Source organism: Chaetura pelagica, unplaced genomic scaffold (assembly GCF_000747805.2).
Source record: "Chaetura pelagica isolate M959 unplaced genomic scaffold, ChaPel_1.0 scaffold106, whole genome shotgun sequence".
In the NCBI taxonomy this organism is placed as follows: Eukaryota; Metazoa; Chordata; class Aves; order Apodiformes; family Apodidae; genus Chaetura; species Chaetura pelagica.
Genome location: NW_009954222.1, coordinates 4,889,474 through 4,912,998, shown reverse-complemented (window position 1 = coordinate 4,912,998; position 23,525 = coordinate 4,889,474). Strand labels below are relative to the sequence as shown.

The 23,525-nt window shown below is 35.5% G+C and overlaps 1 protein-coding gene across 1 annotated transcript in view; it reads left to right on the top strand.

Moving 5' to 3' along the window:
* Nucleotides 1–23,525, top strand: part of MYCBP2 (MYC binding protein 2, E3 ubiquitin protein ligase) — a 185,752-nt gene that overhangs the window by 122,521 nt on the left and 39,706 nt on the right. Inside the window, exons 56-60 of the mRNA XM_010003518.1 lie at nt 3,563–3,637; nt 5,806–6,030; nt 6,936–7,068; nt 9,742–9,867; nt 13,196–13,357. Coding sequence (XP_010001820.1) covers nt 3,563–3,637; nt 5,806–6,030; nt 6,936–7,068; nt 9,742–9,867; nt 13,196–13,357 — 721 coding nt within the window. The remainder of the gene's footprint in view (nt 1–3,562; nt 3,638–5,805; nt 6,031–6,935; nt 7,069–9,741; nt 9,868–13,195; nt 13,358–23,525) is intronic.

Sequence of the window (23,525 nt, the reverse complement as noted above, 5' to 3'; positions counted from 1 at the left end):
ACCCCAAATCAGCTTAGTTGCCCTTCTCTGCACCCTCTCCAGCATTTCGATGTCCTTTGTATACTGTGGTGCCCAAAACAGCACACAGTTGTTGGTCATTGTAATTCTATTTGGAGATTTCTTTCAATGAAATCCTTACTTCAGGAAGTACTCCAATACTGCATTTGGGAAGCACATTGTTTCTGTACTCCATCATCACTTGCTCAAACACTGTGACAACAGGCACTTTTGTCTACTTTGTGGTAGAATATATAAAACATAGAAAAACCACAAGCTTTGCTTAAAATTTTCCTCATTTGTTTGTCTTAGAAATTGATACTCATGCAAAAGTAGATCTAGTGTATTTTCACAAAACATTCCTATTTGTATTCAGCAGTATTGTAAGCCCAGATGGGTATTACATTTTATTTATTTATCATTAGATTTTTTTTCTTTTTTTCTTAATACTTTGTTTTACTTGCTGAGACAAAATGTTTTGAATTCAATAATCATATATATGGTTAGCAAGAACTTCTAGAGAAGAATGTACCCTGGTCTGAGAAAAGGTTGAAAGGAAATACCTGTCACAAATAAATACATAAGCTGAGTAGCTCATCTTGATAATATAATCTTGATAATTCAAATTTAATTTTACTAAGTACAATAAAATGTGAGAAAAAGCACAGCATTTAATTTTCATACTTTTTACTCTGCTTCTGTAAAGTTCAGAGTTTTTTTGTGTTTTTTTTCTTAAGCAGTGTGTGAGTTAGTTTTATACGGTTTGGACTATTAGGATTTGGTAGCTATTACTGATTTTCTTTTAACTAGTTATATTGCATCCTTAATGGCACATGATAAAAATCACATGCTTTCATGGCTTATGATCAATGTGCACCCAGTGGCCAACATATTAGAAGTTTTACAGAAGCAACTACTATAACAGTGTAGCTATTTATACAAGAGGTATGTTTTGGACTAGTTTCAGATGGAAGGTTACTTGGCATCTCTCTCCTTTTTTCACATTTTTGGAAGAACTTAGTATGTCCTGAAGGTGTTAGATTTGATTAAATTGCTGAAAACATGATGAGTAGAATGTAGTTTAAAAAATACACAAGGTTTTTGGAATCCAAAGCTGTTCTACCAGTATTGGTTTCAGAAGGAGGCAACAGACTGGAAAAAAGTCTCTCGTGCCTGAAAATACAAATGCAAAATCAAGTTGTTGAATTAGTCTTTGTATTCTCTGTTCAAGTGAATATCACATTAATTTTATTAGACTTAATTTTTATTCAGCTCGTGTGCAGGCTTGGCAAATCTGATTACAATACTTTGTCACATTTAAGCACACAGACTTTTTCTAATCATCCCTTAAGTAAATAAAATCTCTCATTTCATTTTGTAAAATATACTTAAGGTATATTGTTTTAAAGAAAGCTTGAATTCTTCTATTTCATCACTGTATTAATAGAATGATGAACTAAGGAAATACTACAATTTTTCAGCAGTGTTAATTTCAGCCTCTTGTCTTCAGGACATATATATTGTCTATATATATTTTATTTTCTTTGTAGACATTAACAATGTATTTTATGATAAAGCAAATACTTAGTAGCCTGGATCTCCTAAATACACTGTTTATGTATATTTTTATTAGATCTATGATATATTTAAAGATAAATGATCATAGGAAAGCAGAGACCTGTTGTAGTTGCCAAACTGTTTGAGCTGTGGTTGTTTACCGTCTTAAGAAAACCTGTATAGTGAAATCCTTTCATGAGGAGCTGCTATGTAGCCATTCATCTAAACTTAAACATCCAATCCACTGATATGTAGTATGATTATGAGACTATAAATTTAATAGAGGGTCAAGTGGTTTCCTTCCCTGGTAGATACTTCATCTTCTATATTGTGACATCAATTAACCGTTTTTGAAAAAACAAACAAACACAAACTTAATTAGTCCTTACACACAGTTAAGTATTCATGATTACACACAGTACTTATTAGATAGGTACATACAGCATAGAACAGTACACACTAGGAAGAAGAATAATTTTATCTTGCTTAAGCTCTAGAACTTAACTTTAGAAAAAAATATTCTAAATACATTTTTGTTAGTTCATTTTAAATGTCAAACTTAATAATAAGGAATGTTGTATCCTCCTGCCCAGTTATATTACTGCATTCCCCAACCACCATAGGTAAGCATGAGAGAAAATGTTTTTTCAAACAATTATTACAATAGAAGAAAGAACCAGAATTAGGATGCAGATGGCAGTGTTTGGTCACAGAACCTCAGAAAGCTGGATGTGGAACTTAGACCATCATTTTAGACATGATGGAAAGTAATTGGAGAGAAAGACTAAGGTGGGTTAAGTGTTTAAAATAAGCCTTAGCTTTGAAAATCAGTAGTTGAGATAATATAATATAATTTGCATTACTGAAACTTGATGTAAGAAGAAGTTTTGCAAACAGTACATAGCTCGATGATTTGCTTCTATCATGAGAGAGAAGCATGGATATACTTATTTTTAATGCACTTAGTTTTTTTGAAGGCATACAGAAGAGGCATGCCAAGAGTGTTTTGTAATTGTTTATGCTTAAAGGGATTTATTACCTTTTCTTCAACTGCTGTTAAATTTCAATTTTACTGCTGTCCAAGGATTTCGCTTGGTTCCCCTGTCAGGGTGGGGATAGGAAACAAGATTTTGATACCCTCTGTTTATATAGATAAAATGGTGGTTTTGCCAAAGGGATTCTGTCATAAATACTGATTATTACTACTACAGTCTATGTACTATTAATTATTTCATTTGGCAGGAACAGTAAAGATTTCTTTGACATGAGTAAATGTCAGTTTATGGAGACAAGATGGCTTCTTTATCATGTTTTCCAATGATTAAAAAATGCTGTCCTAGCTTTTCAGTGAGAGGAAAAATAAACAGAATAGCAATGCTCCTTTCTATAGTGGTTATGAAAATCAGTGACCTCTCTGTTTTACAACACTCTTGAAACTTTTGGCTCTGGTAAAGGGTGCCATTTTTGATGTGCAAACTGATGAAATTGTTCTGTGCAAGTGAATTGTTTTCAACAATAGTGAGCTTAGCCCTTCTGCATCTTTTCAGTTCTGTCGTGGCAACTTAAAGTCCATGTGCAGTTGACCTGCAATAACTGAAATTACCTTTCAGAACACCAGATTGTCTTGCTATAAAACTGTGGTTTGTGGTGGGACCAACTATTGTTTCACTGTAGCAGAAGTATGGGGGGCGTTTTGTGCACAAAGTCTCAGGCTTTATAAGAAATGTCTGGCTCTTAATTTCAGTAAATGGCATGACACACTACATCCATTTTGAGCTTTTGACATGCTAAACTGTTTTTGTTTAATGGATGATTTGCCATGGTGAGCGATGGACTCAGGTGATTGGATTAGGAAACAAAACTTTCTCCTTTTGCATAGCATTCTACCAGTAAATTTACTTGGGGAGAAAGTTTGCATTATAGTACCTGAGCTTCTTCCTCCAATGTTTCTTTGTTCCCATTTCTTTGTTGATATGTCTTTTTTTTTTTTTTAAACTCTGTTGCTCAGAATGTCTTTAATGCTAGCCAAGGAGTAAGGGATTTGGACTTTTTTTCATGGACTTCCAAAGCTTTACCCCCTAAGGTGAGTTAAATGACAGGAACAGTCACACTGTACCTCATGTTTTCAGATTGTACCTTATGACTCATCTTTACACCAAATATTCTTTGAAGTCTGTTTTACTTGGAGTTATTTTTACAGGAACTAGCAGATGTGCACAGAATGCTCTGTGCCTCTTTTATGATGAGAAAAAAAATTCCAGGGCAGGTTATTGTATTTTCATTAATTCATAAGTAGTATTCTCCTTTTTTAATGATCCAAATTAGAAATTCAGAGAGATGGCCTGTAATATAACAAAGGTTTTCATTCTCTTTCTGATGCAGAATGTACTAGTACATTTTTGTCTGTTACTGGAGGGTACACATTGACTTGCAGCATCTAATATGATGGTATTTGTATGAATAAAGCCACAAATATTTAATTGTACTTAGCCTATTCCTAATCTTTTTTAAAATTATATAATTATGTGAACAAGTTACGTTTTGTACAGACAAGCAGTTTATCTACAGAAGTGCTTTAAGTCTCTTTGAAGTCATTTAGTGGTCTTAAGATAGAGATTTTTCCGAATGAACTTTGTAAAGAAGATGACACTCCCTGTTGTACATATTGGCTAAGAGATTTAAAAACCTATTATTGTCAGTGGTTTAATTGCTGATCCTGAGTCAAACTGTGACACCACTGAATATTTTTCCTCAAAATATCAAACTGCTTTATTTTTATATCAAGATCTAGACAATGTTTAAACTATCTTTAAAACAAACAGATCTATTTTTTCCTTCAGCCAATTTCCCTCATCTTGCATTAACTTGCTTTGAAAAATAGGTATTTACAGAACAGATTCACATTTTTGTATACAAATTTCTTGGAAAGACTGCTGCCTTATTCTGGACATAGTGCACAGACTTCCACACCAAAAAACTGAAAGTATTACAATTACAAGAGATTAGAGGAAATTACATTAATTAAAAAGGAAATATCAGAAGCAGAAGTTTGGTTTAAAACTGATAAAATAAGGCATTCTTCTACACAGCAGGAACTGAACTCCTGGAAGATGTTGTTACAGGAGACTGTGGAGTCAAAGTATCTGCACATTCAGAAGAAATTACATTTATAGAAATCAGATTCATAAACAAATACTAAGGAAAACAGGGTATACTCTCTAACATCCATAATATAAATATTTTAAGTGCTGTTGGTACTTAAGGACAGACCACTAATGAAGACTTGTATGCTACTTTTAAGATAATCCACTGCTGTCATTACTAAACATAATATAATGGACTAAGTGAGCCACTGGCTTCATTCCATAGGGCTTTACTTAGTTCTTAACTTCCTGGTGTTCTTTTAACAGCACCTGTGACTTGCATTGTAAGTATAATAGAGTTCACTTCTGCTTCTCACTTTCTTTCTTCTGATATGTATTGCTTTACTCCTATTCCTTCTGTTTTTCTGTATAATAGCCTTTTTATGAAGCTATGGCTGGCTGAAAAATCTATGCTAATATTTCCTTTCTTTTAGTAACTGATAGTTTTTCTTAATTGGAAGTTCAAAAAGTGTTTTCTCATTTCAGGTTTGGCTATAACTTTCAACTGTAATTGGTACTAGATGAAATAAATTTTCACGCCATTTTTACTGGCATAGTAAAAAGAATAAATATGCAGTAATATCCATATGTGCATTTAACAGTGTATGGTGTTGCTGTTACTTTGTCATAATTTTAAGTTTAGTCTAAATCAACAACATATTCTAAATGTGAAATGAAAAAAGAAACATATCATTGGGAAAAGATAATACTAAAATTTTAAACATATTCAGGGTTTCAGAAGTACAGCAGAGGGAAATGAGCGTGTATCCTGATAAATGTCAGTATCAAAAGGTTTAGTGAAAGTGGTTCAAGTAAATAATTTGTCTCTAATTGTAGATGTGAGATACTCCTTTTATATATAAATGGTTTACATTTATACCACTTTTGTTTCAAGAGTAATATGGTAACTTTTCAATTGATGTGCAGTTTAATATTAGTTGTTCATCGTTGCACACTGAAACTCTTAGCTTTGTAACCAATACCTCTCTTCCCTTTGAAATTAAGCTATTGTAATATTGAAATAAGTATTTGTTATCTGAAGAGTTCAGAGGCATTGTTACTAAGTTTTATTCTGTTTTGTTTTGCCTTTTTTTTTTTAACTTCTCAGGAATCTAGGTCTACTAGTGATGATTTTTTCAAAGAACTGAATTCACACTGCCCACAGGAAGCAGTGATGCAAGAACAAGAGATGCCATTCCTTCGAGGTGGACCTGGAGTGTACAAGGTAGTGAAGACTGGCCCATCAGGTCACAACATCAGAAGCTGCCCTAACCTTAGAGGTATCCCAATTGGAATGTTAGTTCTGGGAAACAAAGTCAAGGCAGTGGGCGAGGTATGGATCCTTGTAGCTTCAGTTCATGTCTTCATAGATACCAGTATATAACCATAGTAAACGCAACAAAAGAATCTGCACCTGTACAGGTTTGCTTTTCCAACCTTCGTGATAAGTACTAACCTTTGAACTTGATTTATATTATAATTACTGATGCAAATGTGTCTTTTGCCTTTTTGATGTGTGCATTGATTGGAATAATGTTTAAAATGTGCTGCAGTTACTTATGCTTTCTTATATATTTCTGTTCCTTACAAAATTATGCTTCTCGTTCTACTTTTTGGCATATTCTTTGGCGGAATTTTGTTTCATTGAAAAAATGTTTTTCTAGGATCTAACCAATTAACAAATTATTCTCTTTCTCTGTATTTATTGTATTCATTTGTTTAGTTGCTGAGCTGTTGGTACTGTTCCCAGTTGTCCAGCTGTGGTGTTTGTATGGTTAAGAAGGGCTTAAGGATGAAGTGTGTCATGCTATTTCCTAAACAGAATATCAGGAACAAAATTAGTACTTGTACAAACTTTTCATATATTACTTGGTATTACAATTCTACCATTGCAGCCATCAATAAAAAGGCACGATTTGGTGAATACCTGCTTCAAGTTTTCACTTAGGCTTGTTTGGATTTTTTTAAGTTGTGGTTTTGGTGTTTTGCTTCTTCTGAACATGAACAGGTCTATGATTTTTGGAAATGCTCCAAGCTGTAAATATACCATAAATAGTTTTGATTCTTCAGTCTGCCTCAGCCTGTGGCCTTAATTTAAGAAACTTTTTTTAACATTTGCTTTCTAATGTAAACATTGGAATGAGTGTATTTTTCAGGTACTATAATAAGTTGCTGAATCATGCTGCCAAATTATTGAAAAAGTCAATAAATTGTGCTTTTTTTATGTGTGTGCATCAGGTGACTAATTCAGAAGGTACGTGGGTTCAAATGGATAAGAACAGCATGGTAGAGTTCTGTGAAAGTGATGAAGGCGAAGCATGGTCGTTAGCTAGAGACAGAGGTGGAAACCAGTACCTCCGACATGAAGATGGCAAGTTGTTTTGTTTTGCTCTTTAACTGAAATATTTACACAATCTAAACAGGACAAATATAAATAAAGAACTGTTTTAAACAGGTATAACGTTAATTTACACTACTTCATTTGAGCTGCTTTACACAGTTGGACTTCAAAGTTGTGTACAAACGTTCTTTAAATATTTGTAAAAGAACAGGTAAAATATTTCACAGTGTTTCCCTCTGTACCAGCTGCTGATCATAATTTTACCATCCTTCTTCATGAGGATAATTTTTTAATCATTGTGCATTTTTGTTAGTTCTCTTTGGTCTATTTTGTGTCTTTATAAAAGCAGAGCAGAAGGAATTATTTTTGTTTTGTTGAGTTTTTAATTTGGTTACACAGCATGCTGTTGAAAACCTGTAAATATATTTTTAACATTGTATTTTCAATTAACACCAAGTTAATTCATTAGTCCAGGTAGCAAAGTATGATTGCATTCTCTTAAAATGAAAAAAAAATTTGCTGGTAATTCATGTTCAGATGAGGTAAGGTCTAGAAATAATAAAAGAAAACAAACAAAATGTTAGCACACACAGTTTTTGTTGCTTTCCCTGGCCCCCTCTAATCATCTTTCTTGTTGATCTCCCGCCAAATAGGCTCTCATTACTGATCTAAAATAGCTTTCTTTCACCCTGAATGCTTCATATGCATACTTGAGGTATTCTGAAAATGTTATTTTGTAGGTAGTCCCAACCCATCTGAATGAATTCTCCTGTGCCTGAGTGTGGGCTACCTACATTCCCGTGAAAGATGAGACAGGGAGATCTGTCAGTATTTATAATTCTGGAGGAGATCATCTATCCAACTTCCCTGTCAGTGCAGATTCAGCTAGATCAGCTTGCTCAGGCCCTTGTCTAGTCAAATCTAACCATCTCCAGCCTCTCTGGACAATCTGTGCCAGTATAATAGATTTATAGAATGGTTTGAGTTGGAAAAGACCTTAAAGATAATCTAGTCAAACCTCCTTTCCACAGGCAGGGACACCTCCCGCTAGACCAGGTTGCTCAAAGTCCCACCCAGCCTGGCCTTGAACACTTCCAAGGAAGGGACATCCACAGCCTCCCTTGGGTCAACCTGTTCCAGTGTCTCACCACCCTCACACTTACAGAATTTCTCCCTCATGTCTGATCTTTCAGTTTAAAACCATTACCCCTTTCCTATCACTGCCCTCTCTGGTGAAAAGACCCTCCTTAGCTTTCCTGTAGGTCCCTTCAGGTACTGGAAGGCCACTGGAAGGTCTCCCCAAAGCCTTCTGTTCTCCAGGCTGAACAACCCCAACTCTCTCAGGCTGTCTTCATAGGAGAGGTGTCCAGCCCTGTGATCACCTTCGTGGCCCTCCTCTGGACTCCAGCAGTTCCACATCCATCTTCTCTGTTAGGGGGTCCAGAACTGGACACAGCACTCCAAGTGGAGTCTCACAAGAGTGGGGTAGAGGGACAGAATCACATTCCTTGACCTGCTGACCAAGCTTCTTTGGATGCAGCCCAGGATAGAGGTGGCTTTTCTGGGCTGCGAGTGCACATTGCTGGCTCATGTTGACTTCTTCTCTGAAGCTAGTAAATTAAGAAGTGTGCAGAAATTTTCATTTAAAAGTACTTATTTTAAGGAATAAATATAACCTGGAGTTAATACTTGACAATATTTTGCATGCTTTGAGCAAAAAGTCACACTAAATGGCCAAATCTATAGGCAGATACTCAGATGCTTCAGCTGAAACACTACAGCAACAGATAAAGTTGCCTATAAATCAGAAAATTTTAGACTCTTTCTTTTATAAACTGATTATCAATTCTCAACCTCTTCTCCCTGCTAATTTTTTGTATTTTATTTTAGTATATGTGTTCTATTAAAGTTTCCTAAAGATAGCTCTTAGAAAAGTTGTGATTTATTTTTTTTAAATTGAAGCCACAATAATTTTTGTATGTTTGCAAAAGGAAAAGTTCTTCAGGGTGCCAACTTTAGCTTTTAACTGGCATTTGGAATAGTTCATTTGAATTATTTCTTAGTTTATCAGTTGGATTGGTATTTCTGACCACATTAAATCAGTAATGTCTCCCTAAACCTAAATAGATCACATAGATTCTGTGTTTTATTTATCTTGGCAGTTTAGTTGCTATGGGCATTCTGAAATACCCCAGGCTTGTTTGAGCTGGAGATCTTTTTAGTACTGTGGCAGAAAGCAAAACTGTAGTATCAGGAATGAATAAATCTGCTGGGGGCAAAAATGGCTTATGTCCTGTGAATTATTATGGAGACAGCCAGGATTAAGAGTTTATTGGCTGAGTTCATCATTCTGAACATTTCTCTTCTCCATCCTGCTTTATCAAGAAATTTCCCTATTTCTGTCCAGAAAATAAACATTGATTGGTGTGATGCTACCTGATGTCTGCTCCTAGGTGGCACAGGATGGCAAAGCTGCTAGAAACTCAAACACAAAACAAGCTGCGTGGTATTAAGTCTTTATTTTTAGAGCATGGACTTTAAGGAAGAGAGATGTGCTTTTCTTTCTGAAGGAGAGTATTATAATAGAGTGGTAAAGCGGTATCTGTGGAAAAAAAAATACCACTCCTTTGCCTTGTGACTCATCTTTCCAACGTAAATCAGTCACCAAGGTCTAATTCTGAAGTGATGTGTGTTTTTTTACAGAGCAAGTCCTTCTAGATCAAAATGTTCAGACTCCTCCCCCAAGTCCTTTTTCAATACAAGCTTTCAGTAAGGGGACAAGCTGCAGTAATGGACAAGGGTTTGATTATGGCCTTGGAAATAACAAAGGTATGTTTTTACACTCACATTATGAAGAAAAAATGTTTTTCTTAATTTTGCTATGTTCTTGCTATTCATGTCCTGCTCTTTTAGGCACCATCGGATGTTCCCTGTAAGACAAGCAGTAGTGCAATGAATTTCAGAGTGTTCTATAAAACATGTAGTTAATGTTGTAACTGCTTTCTTTTCTCTGCTTTAATTTCACTCCATTTAACTACTCTGTATAAAAGGGATCATTAAAGTTTTGTAAGTTACAGTTGAGGCTTTCTATAGTGGTAGGCATAAAACCATAATGCAGAAATAAAATAATACTTTTAAGACAAAGTGTGAAAATTATTTAAATTAGAAAGTGTGGGGTTTAAAATTATCACAAACATTTGTAAACATTTCTTACCTGTCCACGTTTTTTAAGTGCCTTTAATGGGATGACAAGATAAAATACACCATTTGAGATTTAAGTTGTAAAGCTGAAGTTACATTTCAGTCACAGAGAGACCAGTTTCAAATGCCAGGAAATAAATAAAATGTTAATTTTACTGACAAAAAAAAATTGAGTTTTTAACCATGGTTGATTTAATTGGCAAGATGTAAACATGTGTAAGCCATCATGATAAACTCAGACTGCATGCCTTCTGCTCACTCATTCTAGACATTCTGTTCATTCATTCTTCATTCTAGAAGTTTTAATAATACAGAAGGGACTTTTGCTAAGGCAGATGTTCCTTCAAAATATTATTGAAACACAGAACTTTGTTATTCTACTCCTACACTGATCTACTTTATCCATGCCACTATGAAGATGTGCTGTGTGTTTTTAACACCAGCTTATATTCTTAGTGGTCTCCTAGGTAAAATAACTTTATTTAAGACTTGTTTCAAAGAAGAAAAGATGAGGGTAAAATTATTTCTTCATGTTCTAGTTTGTTGTTCTTATAACATGAAATAGTTTTCTATCATTTCACAGTTTTACTCCATAAAGACACAGTTCATACTTGTTCATGAATTGCTATAGGAAACCTTTTTTTGGACAAGGGCTGTAAAAGTGGAAGTGTTTTATTTTTGTATTATAGAGCTTTTTATACAGAACTTCTTTTCCCAGTTCAGTAATACTCATTTCAGAGTAATGGTTGAATCAAAGATGGGGAAGTGTTTAGGATGTTCAGTGTATAAGGCAGTATTACAGCTTGTTTCTCAATGTCAGCTGTGTAATAGTGCAAGAGTATTATCTATACCTTTTCTGCAGAAGCATGTTAGGAAAATAGTGTTTTTTTTTCTGAGTTGTCCAAAGGGAAAATATTGGAGATAAATATTCTATATTAGCAAGCATCCTAGTTTCTGAAGACATGATTCTTTTTACTATAGCCTGTCTTAAACAGTTTCTAAGGTGCTTCTTTGTGATATTACAGTTACAGAAAGTTGGGAAGCTACTCCTGGTATTGAATTTCATATAATTTTATAGGCATTGTTCTTTCTACATACCCTCAAACTGTGATGTTAAGTGTGAGCAAGCAACTCAACTAGATGATTTTATATTTTCTGTGTACTGGAATTTCTTCTGATTTGCCCCAAACCAATTGTATTGAAAGAATAATGATACTACTTTCCCAAAAATCAAATTAATTATTTTTTCATTACTTTATATACACTTTTTTTATATCTTTAGGTCTAGGAGGCTTTGAATTTTGTAGAAAATAAAAAACTGAAGGCACAAACATTAACTTTTAGAGGAATTTCTGAATGAAGCAAGTCTTTTGGAGACACTTGATTGTCAAAAGAACTCAGTTTCAATGAATATACAGTCACTGGCAATAAGCATGTCAAACTACTCATCAGATATCTAGATCCCCTCTGTATTTACAATTATCTGCAAGGCAGAAGGCTTAATTCCTCCCATTTGAGTTAGCCATGTCTTCTCTATTCCAGCCTTCTACTTTGCAGGCAAGTCTTTAATAGGGCTCACAAATGGCCTTAACCCCCTCCATATTTCATTATCATGGGCAGACAACTTTCAGCCTCTTCTCAGATGTTCTTCCCTTTAAAATAATTACTTCTTTTAGAAAACACACCTGTCATATGTAAGAATAACAGTGCTTTGTCAAACATGCCAATTGCTTCTGTGGAATTAAGGTAGGAAGGACTGCTGCTCACATACAGATTCCAATATTTTTTAGGTATTCTACTTCCAAAATAGGGGTATAAAATTGATTTATTGATACCTGTAGGTGATTATTTAGAAAGGAGTTCCAGATATTTTATGGTGGTTTTCTTATCTCAATTTTGAAACCAAAATATCAAGAAAATAAGTGTAAAATTTAATTTTTGAGTTCTTCAGTAATACAGGGTTCTGTATACCTACTGGTCTGTTCTCTAACTCTGTGAAAAGACAATTGGTAATCTGAAAAATGCTGTAGATTCAGTGAGTTGTAAATTATGTATTAGCTGCTAATTTTTTTAATAGGACTTCTAGAAAGCCGTTGAAGTTACATGAATTTGCAGAATAAAGTGACAGTGTTAGATTTTGGATGGTGGTGGTTCATATCTGAGATGCTCTCAAGCTCCTTGTGTCTCCCAGCTCATATTACTAAGTATACTTCAAATTATAACATGGTGTGATAAACTCTGCATTCTTACTGTAGGCTTCATGTCTTTCTAATGCTCACATACAGTTTTTTGAGAATTGGCATTCAGAAATTAAAACTGTATTTTTAACATGCTGCTTTTTTGAAGGCCTTCATTTGCCTCACAACAAATGTATGTAATTCTTCAGAAAACCAGTTTCAGTTCCTAAGTGGTACTTCCTTCCTTAAAAAACTATCTTCAACCTGATCTTGAAAAACAGCATGACAGAATGCTTGTGAAGATATTTGCAAAACCAAGCAAATATTTACCAAAGCCTTGGCACAGAAATACACTTGCCAAAGCCTAATTACATGTTATCTTTCCCTTCTCATAAGTTTTTCTGATCTTTTTCTGCATGTTCTGTTGCATGTGTGATTCTAAATGCTAGGGATTTCTGTTTTGTTGTGCTTTTTTTTTCTTTTGGCTGCTCTTTTATTAGCAAGATGAATATAAATCTCTATTTTGAAATGCTTTACATAATTGCAGTACAATAACCATGATTCTTAAAAATCCTGCTTGTACTTTTCAGTAGTTGTGTTGCTATGCATAAGGTAGAGATTTTTATATTTAGCCACAACCAGAGTTGTATGTGGCTAAAGAAGATTGATGAGCTTTCTCTATTATCATCATTTAAACTTTAATTGAGCACCATTTTACTCTGACTTTCCAGAGAATGACAAGTAACAGGTTGTAGTTTTGACTGTTTTGCCCGCTACAGGTGACCAACTGAGTGCCATACTGAATTCCATTCAGTCACGGCCAAATCTCCCAGCTCCTTCCATCTTTGATCAAGCTGCAAAACCTCCCTCTTCCCTAGTCCACAGTCCATTTGTGTTCGGACAGCCCCTTTCCTTCCAGCAGCCTCAGCCACAGCTTCAGAGTAAGTTTGTCAGCCTTACTTGCCTGCCTCATCAGTCCATTTCTGCAGCTTTGACATTGCTGTTCTCAGTTGCTTACCAGCTACTAATCACCCTTCAGTGCACCTTTCTGGTTTTGTTTGGTTAAGTTTTTCATGATTCAGAAGCATGTCAGCTAATGCACCTAAAGAAGTATACCTGTGCAACTTTAATTTCTATGTTGACAATGTTTTGCTTTTGTATGTGTTCTGCAGTGTAGATGAGTCATGAAAGTGCATTTCCATTATTACATGCAACTCTGGGTTTATAATTAAGATAAATATTTCATATGGTACCAAATGCTGATAATTCTTGGGATATTAAAAGTGGACTGCAGTAAATTCATAGTTATTAAATTTTCTTTCACCCTAAATTCCTATTTTTGTCATCACCCCTAACTTTAAGGACGTAGCTGGACAGTGGGGACAACTTGGCACTGCTCATAAGAAAGGCTGTGGTGCTCGTAGGATTGACATGGACATGAAAATTGTCACCTAGTGGTGAACTACAGGTTATTGATGGGAGGTGTTTAGCTTTTGATTACTGAAGAATAAAAGATCAGCATGCATGAGGAACTGCAAATAGTCTTAAATACAGAATAGATACAGCATGGATCACAGGAATACTAGTTGCCTTCTGTCTCCCATAAACTGCACTTCAGAAGTACCTCAGTTCTTTCTTGTGGGACTCTGCCAGTCAGATCAGTCTCCCTGTCTATGCAGTCCTAAATCTATCCAGCTCAGCTTATTGAAGTGACAGTGAAGTGCTTCATGTGACAACTAGATTAAAACCTCTAATTCATTATTATGAACACTATCAGAAGTATTCTGCCAGTGATCTTCTGTACTCATGCTGGACTTAAACATCCCCAAAGCAGAATACTCTAAAACCTACTTAAATAAAACAGCTGATTGCCAGTGGCATCAGCCCACTGTCACTGAGGATTTGTAAGTTGTATATTCTTTCCCACCACTTTCAGTTTTCTTCTGTGTTCAGAGTAGTAAAGTCAGAGTTTCTTACTCGACTTTGCATCAAAAGATTCAACTTTGCATCAAGAGGAAAGAAGACTGAGAGGGGACCTTATTAATGTCTCTTAATATCTGAAGAGTGGGTGTCAGGAATGGGCCAGTCTCTTTTCAGTGATGCCCTGTGGTAGGATGAGGGGAAAAGGCACCAAGTTACAACACAGGATGTTCCACCTCAACATGAGGAAAAACTTCTTTACTGTGAGGGTGCCAGAGCACCGGAACAGGCTTCCCAGAGAGGTTGTGGAGTCTCCTTCTCTGGAGATTTTCAAGACCCATCTGGATGCGTCCCTGTGTGATCTGCCCTAGTTGTTCCTGCTCTGGCAGGGGGTTGGACTTTATGATTTTTCAAGGTCCCTTCCTACCCCTGTGATTCTATGATTTAGATCATACAGTGTATTCATAAAATACATTAGGTGATAGTATTGTATGAAAAGAAAAGCTGTCAGCATTTTTTTTGGCTGCCCAACATGATCTCGCTTGATGGATTGGCCTATTCAACAGCTGTAGCTAAACTGTATTCAGTAAGCTACATCCGTGGGATGTGTTTTAATAAAGATCCCTGATTCAAAAGGAAGCCTCTTTTTTGTCAGATAGGGGGAGCATTGATAGTCTACCAAATAAAATCATAATGAACTGGAAAAAAATTTCAAGTTTGTCTGATTTGTAATCTTAGCTTTAAAAAAAGATCTCAACCAATATGGTTATTTACCCTTCCAGCTGGGTAAAAATAGTCAACCAAATTCAGAGCATTGTCAATGAGGCCTGTAAGATTATATTCATGTACTTACTCATTTAATAGTCAAGGAAATTATCAGAGGTATTTGAAGCTTAAATAATGCTCTCTAAATTAATAATTTTATTTCAACCAATTGTTCTGTTATTACTATATTTCTTGAAACATAACATGTCAGAAAGTAATTGGTTAATTTTCAATATAAGATTAATTAGTATAGCAAGGCATATATGCTATAAAATATTTAGAAAGGTTCTATTTGGGTCAGATTCCACTCTGTGGTTTTTAATGTGTGTTCAACAGCTAATACTAGAACTGTAACAGAAGCTCTTTTTAAGTGTGCTATTTTCATTCATTGTTTCCAAAGCACTTTGTAGCCTCTTGGTATCAAACAGGGAAATAAAAGTTAAATCCATTAAGCAGCGTATCCCAAGACTCCACATCAAGTCACTTGGATTTTTGCCCTAAAGATGCTTAGTTTTAGCTTATACCTGAGGAAGAGCAGAAAATGTCTGTCTTCCTGGGGAGTTTTACTTGGGAGCATGATTCTGAGGAATGATTCTTAGGATCATGCTGAATGTTTTTTATAATAGGAAGAAAAATGTTGGTCTGATTATAAAACATACTCTGTGCCAGTCTTTCTGATGAATGTTTTCTGTGCATGGGGTTTGGTTTGGTTTCTGAGTTCATTCAGGGAAAAGGGAAAGGGTTTGTCTCAGTCTTTTATCTGCTGATACAGTGCATGGTTATTTTTTTTCAGAAGTACTGTAGTTTTGGACAACCCCTCACATACAATGCTTGAAAAAATTATCAATGCCTCTGTTATTCTTTTCACATCAGAGATAGGTAAACTAACAAGTCCTCTGTGTGTCATCAAATAATTTGTTACAGAAGGGATATTATTTTAAAAAAAAAAAAAAGTAACTGTGTTAGTCAGTTCTGTGTTATTTGCTAGAACTCTATGAAGGGCTGATTGTTCTGTCCCACTTTATTCCTTTGCTAATTTTCACACATGGTCACACAAGGGACAAAAGCTGGGAGATTGTTTTCTTTTTAATAGGGACAGACAAAATTAAGATGCTCTTACCATGTATTTTAGTTTCTTGTCAGTCTTTTATGCAGCTAGAAGCCAATAAAAGCTAGAAGAGATGGCAATAACCTACATGGAATTCTGGAACCAGGTGTATTAACTTGGAATCTCAGCAAGGATAATTTTTTTCCAGAATGAGCACAAGTTTATGATTCTTCCTTGATTATTTTAAAAAAGAGTCTGCAATTACTTCAGCCTGAGTATGTTTGTTTCTGAGTTGTTGGTAAGATCATCAGTAACAGGTTTGCTCAGGACTACAGCCTCTCATAGCTGGAGGATTTTTACTGGTTACTTCATTAATTTGGCTCTGAATTTTGTGAAGAGCATAGAAGACTTGAATTGCTGCTTTGATTCTGAGTATAGGTGAAGTGTGAAAGCCTGGAGCAACAAGGAAGATCTTGTTTCTCAACTTTCAGCAGTGTGCTGAGTCATAAAACTCCTTAGACCTGTCAAGTCAGGGAGGCAGGATCTTGCTGTGCTGTCCAGCAGCAGTTACCAGAATTTCAGAATCAGCTGTTGAACTCTGAACTTGGGGAGGAAAGGTTAAAACCTGCAGTAACCAATGTTAGATCTTTATGTTGTTTCCTCACATATGAGTTACTATTGCAGGTGAAGAACAGATTTATAGGCTGAAGAGGCTTTGGACCCCCCATTGTTTGCCTCATTTGTTACCTTCTCTCTCTTCTACTGGAGTCCCAGCAGCTACACAGCTGCTGCTTCCTGATGCATCTCGATCCAGGCAGATGCTGCAGTGCTGAGCCGTTGTTCAGTATGTGCATAGTGTTGTGTCAGGCTTTATTTTAGAAATAAATTTGGCTTATCACATCACTTTTTTCCCCCTTTTAATTAAGAAAATTGGTTCTGTCCTGGCTCAAATCAGGTCAAGTATTGAAGCATTTGTTGAGTTCAGTGTATTTTTTCATTTATTGGGAAAAAAAGAGTCCCTTGATTGCAATGCTTGGGGATATTCAGCTAACAGCCATATTGTAGCTTCCAGGTTAGTAACAGTGAGCAAAAGAGGAGTGCATTCTTTTTGAAGAGGCAACCATTGCTTAGGCAAAAGGACAAAAGCAGATAGGTGCTTTCCTTCACCATCATGCAGAAAAGCAGTGACATTTCTGGGAAGAAACATAAACTTAACTCCACTCTCCAGAGACATTTTATCAGTCTCTTTTAGAGTTAAAAAAGACCAGTGTGGACTAGTTGGTGGTATGTCATGCCTCCTGCACTGGCTTACTGCCATTTCCTCAGAGGAAGCAGGCATGGCTGTAAGAAGACTGCATGCTGCTGTAGGACTTGAATTGCTTCTTATGTCTCTATGTTGCATAGCTTTTTTTAGTTAGAGCTATTTAAATACCATGTATATAATTATCTGAAGGGTGGATGTCAAGAAGGAGGGGCCAGTCTCTTTTCAGTCATACTTTGTGATAGGAAAAGGGGCGATTAATGCAAACTAGAGCACAGGAAGTTCCACCCCAACATGAGAAAAACTTCTTTACTTTGGAAGGGTTATGGAGCACAGGAACAGGCTTCCCAGAGAGGTTGTGGAGTCTCCTTCTCTGGAGACTTTCAAGACCTGTCTGGATGCCTTTCTGTGTGGCCTGTCCTTAATTCTGTGGTGGTCTTGTTCTGGCAGGGGGGTTGGACTTGATCTCCAGAGGTCCCTTCCAACCCCTAACATTCTGTGACTTCATGTTGAAAGAAAGAATGTGACTGAAGATAAACTGCCACATTCCAACGTGCTGTGAGACAGAGCTTGCCTGTTGGTCTTGGAAATCTTCGTAGTCTCTGGGGGTGATAAAAAAAGCAAAAATTCTGACCAAAAAGCTGGTCCCTGTGACTGACTACTTATCCTGGATAGATGTATATTGTTTGCCAAAAAAGCAAGGAGATTATGTGGGGAAGCTCATTCTCTTTGACCCACAGTCCCCCTAAAGTGATTGAGAATCAGGACAGTGTTCAACACAAAGTAGATTACAGCATTATAAAAGTAAGTACTCTCAGAGCAAAGCAAAAAAGTGCATACATAAAATCAAGTTTAGTAGAGATTTTAATTAAATTATTCATAGCCTGCAGTGTTCATACATCAAATGGACATTTTTAAGCTTGTATTTACAGAATTGTTCCTTTACTGCTATTTTGTGTTTGGAACTGGAATTATAATTAAAAACAACATTATAAGAAAGTAAAATGGTAGGCTGGAAACAGAAAGTCCCTAGTGTTACATTTGGAGCTGTACCTCTAACTGGTTTCATGTGAGTAGACTATACTGAAATTATATTGGATTATATCACGATTTAACTTTGGGTTTTTTGTTGTTGTTTTTTTTTTCTTGAGGCAAAACTATTTTTAAGCATTGATACAGATTTATTTTCATGTCTGTACTGTTTGATATAAACTGTTGTACTGCTAATTGTGTCTTGATGGTATTGAAAAACTGAAGTTCACGTGACACATGAAGTTTTTCAAAACCTTAGATTAATGAGGTGCATTCAGATATGGAAACAGAGGGCTTTGATGGGTTTAAAATCTTTTTCTTGATTCTTTCCAGTGTTTAGTGAGACTTCAACACAAACATCTAGGTGTTGAGAACTGGTCGTCTAGAGAGGCATATTGCAGTTATAAATAATCTCTAAATTGACAGATTTAAAAATTCATGTTTAAAACCAGGGTTCACTTGAAAACTAGGTACTGCTTTTATAATAAACCATAAATCATATTAGCTAGTCTACACATACTACAGTTTTAGATCCTAGAAACTGCAATCACAGAAGATCTTTTATTCTTCAAAAATTTAGATCAGGGAAGACATGTTGAAGTAACTATTTCTCGTTTAAAACTAAGGTAGGAGTCTAAACAATGAATTCAGAGTACTTAGCAAAGGAGATGCATATCATTTGAAATGCTTGTTTTTCTCTTTACTGCTTTTCCCATTGAATCTGTGCTGCTTCTGTGCAACTGTTTTCCACTGTAGAAACTCCATCCTGCTGCCTTGCTTCTCGTGAGCGTATTTACAAAACTAGCGATGTAGCTGGGCCTGCCACTGCTCTTTCATCTCTCTCTCACAAACTGAAGGGTGGGTATGCATGCCAACATAGCAAGGTTATTCACATTTTACATTCAAAATGCTTTGTTTTTTGGGGTTTTTTTCCTCTTTTCATTCATTTTCATTTCATTCACTTAATAATGTTTTGAAAGTAAACATTCAAGTTTGGTATTGGTTGGGACCTCGTTTGATGTAACCTTTCAGTGTGTTGCTTTCCTGAGTTGCAGCAACTTAATCATACCTGATTTAGCTGTCTCTTTCTACTTTGTAACCAGCAAGGTGACAGTTAATCTAGTAACACCTCTTTTCAAACAATAGCAGGGGGGTTGGACTTGATCTCCAGAGGTCCCTTCCAACCCCTAACATTCTGTGACTTCATGTTGAAAGAAAGAATGTGACTGAAGATAAACTGCCACATTCCAACGTGCTGTGAGACAGAGCTTGCCTGTTGGTCTTGGAAATCTTCGTAGTCTCTGGGGGTGATAAAAAAAGCAAAAATTCTGACCAAAAAGCTGGTCCCTGTGACTGACTACTTATCCTGGATAGATGTATATTGTTTGCCAAAAAAGCAAGGAGATTATGTGGGGAAGCTCATTCTCTTTGACCCACAGTCCCCCTAAAGTGATTGAGAATCAGGACAGTGTTCAACACAAAGTAGATTACAGCATTATAAAAGTAAGTACTCTCAGAGCAAAGCAAAAAAGTGCATACATAAAATCAAGTTTAGTAGAGATTTTAATTAAATTATTCATAGCCTGCAGTGTTCATACATCAAATGGACATTTTTAAGCTTGTATTTACAGAATTGTTCCTTTACTGCTATTTTGTGTTTGGAACTGGAATTATAATTAAAAACAACATTATAAGAAAGTAAAATGGTAGGCTGGAAACAGAAAGTCCCTAGTGTTACGTTTGGAGCTGTACCTCTAACTGGTTTCATGTGAGTAGACTATACTGAAATTATATTGGATTATATCACGATTTAACTTTGGGTTTTTTGTTGTTGTTTTTTTTTTCTTGAGGCAAAACTATTTTTAAGCATTGATACAGATTTATTTTCATGTCTGTACTGTTTGATATAAACTGTTGTACTGCTAATTGTGTCTTGATGGTATTGAAAAACTGAAGTTCACGTGACACATGAAGTTTTTCAAAACCTTAGATTAATGAGGTGCATTCAGATATGGAAACAGAGGGCTTTGATGGGTTTAAAATCTTTTTCTTGATTCTTTCCAGTGTTTAGTGAGACTTCAACACAAACATCTAGGTGTTGAGAACTGATCGTCTAGAGAGGCATATTGCAGTTATAAATAATCTCTAAATTGACAGATTTAAAAATTCATGTTTAAAACCAGGGTTCACTTGAAAACTAGGTACTGCTTTTATAATAAACCATAAATCATATTAGCTAGTCTACACATACTACAGTTTTAGATCCTAGAAACTGCAATCACAGAAGATCTTTTATTCTTCAAAAATTTAGATCAGGGAAGACATGTTGAAGTAACTATTTCTCGTTTAAAACTAAGGTAGGAGTCTAAACAATGAATTCAGAGTACTTAGCAAAGGAGATGCATATCATTTGAAATGCTTGTTTTTCTCTTTACTGCTTTTCCCATTGAATCTGTGCTGCTTCTGTGCAACTGTTTTCCACTGTAGAAACTCCATCCTGCTGCCTTGCTTCTCGTGAGCGTATTTACAAAACTAGCGATGTAGCTGGGCCTGCCACTGCTCTTTCATCTCTCTCTCACAAACTGAAGGGTGGGTATGCATGCCAACATAGCAAGGTTATTCACATTTTACATTCAAAATGCTTTGTTTTTTGGGGTTTTTTTCCTCTTTTCATTCATTTTCATTTCATTCACTTAATAATGTTTTGAAAGTAAACATTCAAGTTTGGTATTGGTTGGGACCTCGTTTGATGTAACCTTTCAGTGTGTTGCTTTCCTGAGTTGCAGCAACTTAATCATACCTGATTTAGCTGTCTCTTTCTACTTTGTAACCAGCAAGGTGACAGTTAATCTAGTAACACCTCTTTTCAAACAATAGGCAAATGAAATGTGGAAGAAGGAAGGGGAAAAAATATATGGGATTTGTTTTTTTGTTGCTGTTGTTTTTACAGATAAAGCAATTTGCTACAAGATTATGCAGTTTTTCATTTTGGGGAATTTTTTTTTGCTGATAGTCCAAAATGCTAATGAGCATTATTTACCTATATATGTGCTAAGCCAAACCTTTGTTCTAAAAAACATAATATTTTTGTTATTAATACTGCTAGAAGCTATTGTCACGCTATGCTTTCATAAGCAGTTTAATTCTAGAATGTTTTCCTGCTTGCTGTTCCCTGGCCATGCATATACTTTGAATTTGATACATTGCTGAATGGCTTGCAGTGGTTTATGTTCTCTAAGATGACTGTTGTTGTCTTTTCACTACTTTTTTTTTCCTGTATGAGGAATTCTCTAAAAGGTTCTATTTAGAGTATTTTCTCATCTGGCAGACCTTAAATTCATCTTTTTGTTTGTTTGTTTCTGGCAAAAGTGTTTATAAAGTAATAATAATTTGCATTTCAGAATTCATGTATCACAAAGTAAACATCTCAAAATAGCTCATCGGTAAAACTGCTGAATAACTGAGCTGGCTTGAGTAAAATGCTTTGACTGATATTTAGGAAAAATTTTAGGGTTTTGTTTTAAAAATAAGAGCAATCATTTTATAAACCATGATCTACCATGCTATTTCTTCCATTCCTCTTTCTCCTTCCTCAGCTCCCACACCCCAAAGAAAGTTCTAGAACGCATAAGAAAAAATAACAAAGACAAATTAGATTCTCAACACTTATTATTTGGATGTTTATAATACTCTCATTATATTCCACCTTTACGTTTAGCATAGTGATCATGAAGATAGACAAAATATTTATATTCTGCCTGGAGAAGTATGAACTCCTACCATGTCATACGTCCTGGGAAGCCAGGAGAGTACCCTAAACTTCAAGCTTGTTAAATATTCCAATATAGCTATCCTTCACTTTTTTCTGTTGCTCTTTGTTTTATTGTATGGAAGTAGCAAAATAATAAGAATTGTTTTGTAACCTGAGGAAACATCTGAGTTGGTAGATTGTGTTCCAGAAAATACATCTGGTTTTGTATTGCGAGAGGTGACAGTAAGAAAAAGTGAGAGCACTCCATGCTTCTCTGTTTTTTACCATAGGGATAAGGCTTCGTGATTGAGAACTGGAAGAAGTTGGTTCAGCTCCCATAATGCAGAAGGAAGTAAACACCTTCTAAGTAAATACTGATAGTAGTGGATAAAAGATAACTGCCTATCCTCTTTGTTCCTGTTAGTAATCGAGGTCCAAATTTCCAGATATTCTCTTATTAATTGAAACTTTATTTTTTTAACAAAGAATTTCCTCAGAAATGCACCCAGACAACTGGAAATAACCTTTTAGTGTCTAGAAAAGTAAAATAATCTGAAGTACTATGATCTAATTCTACAAGTTTTCCTAGAGAAACATCTTCAGATTTAAGTAATGAAAACCCATTCATATCAGTAGGACTTAACTGCTTGTTCAAGACTTTGCCGTGTAATGCTGTGTGCAGAGACATAGTGAATTCACAACTGCTTCACTGCCTGGCAATAATTTCAACATTGCTTGTGTTAATTTTCAAAATACAATTCTGGAAGAGAGAATGATGGAAATTATTAGAAGCAGATTGCTTTAGTGAGCTACTTATTTGCATATACTTGTTTTGTATGTATTTGTATTAAGCTACCTATAGTTTTTCTAGTACTGTAGATTAATATATATACAATGTCACTGTGCATATGAACAATAAATCAGTACATCAGAATAAGAGGACATCATAGACCAGAGTTGATGGTTTAGTCTAGTGGCTGAAGAATGTGGGGTTGTGCTCTGGTAGCAGAACATGGATAATTTAATAATCTGTGGTATCCACATTTTTAAGACTACAATGTGAATTGTTTTAAGTGTGTTTTTAAGCCTCTTACCCTGTTTGCCTTACAGCTGTAGTTACGTCCTACATTTCCTGACTTTTGAGCATTAAAATAAATCTGTGAATACATTTGATCTTCCTACAAGTCTCTTGCTGCAGTCAGGCTGACACACAGCAAGATACTAAATAAAAAATCCCTGGTTTCTCTTGCAGCTGTGGTAAACTTAGTTAACTTCTGGTTTTTTACCTGAGGATGTAAATTGTGCTTCCTTTACAAATGTTTTGTGGAAAGA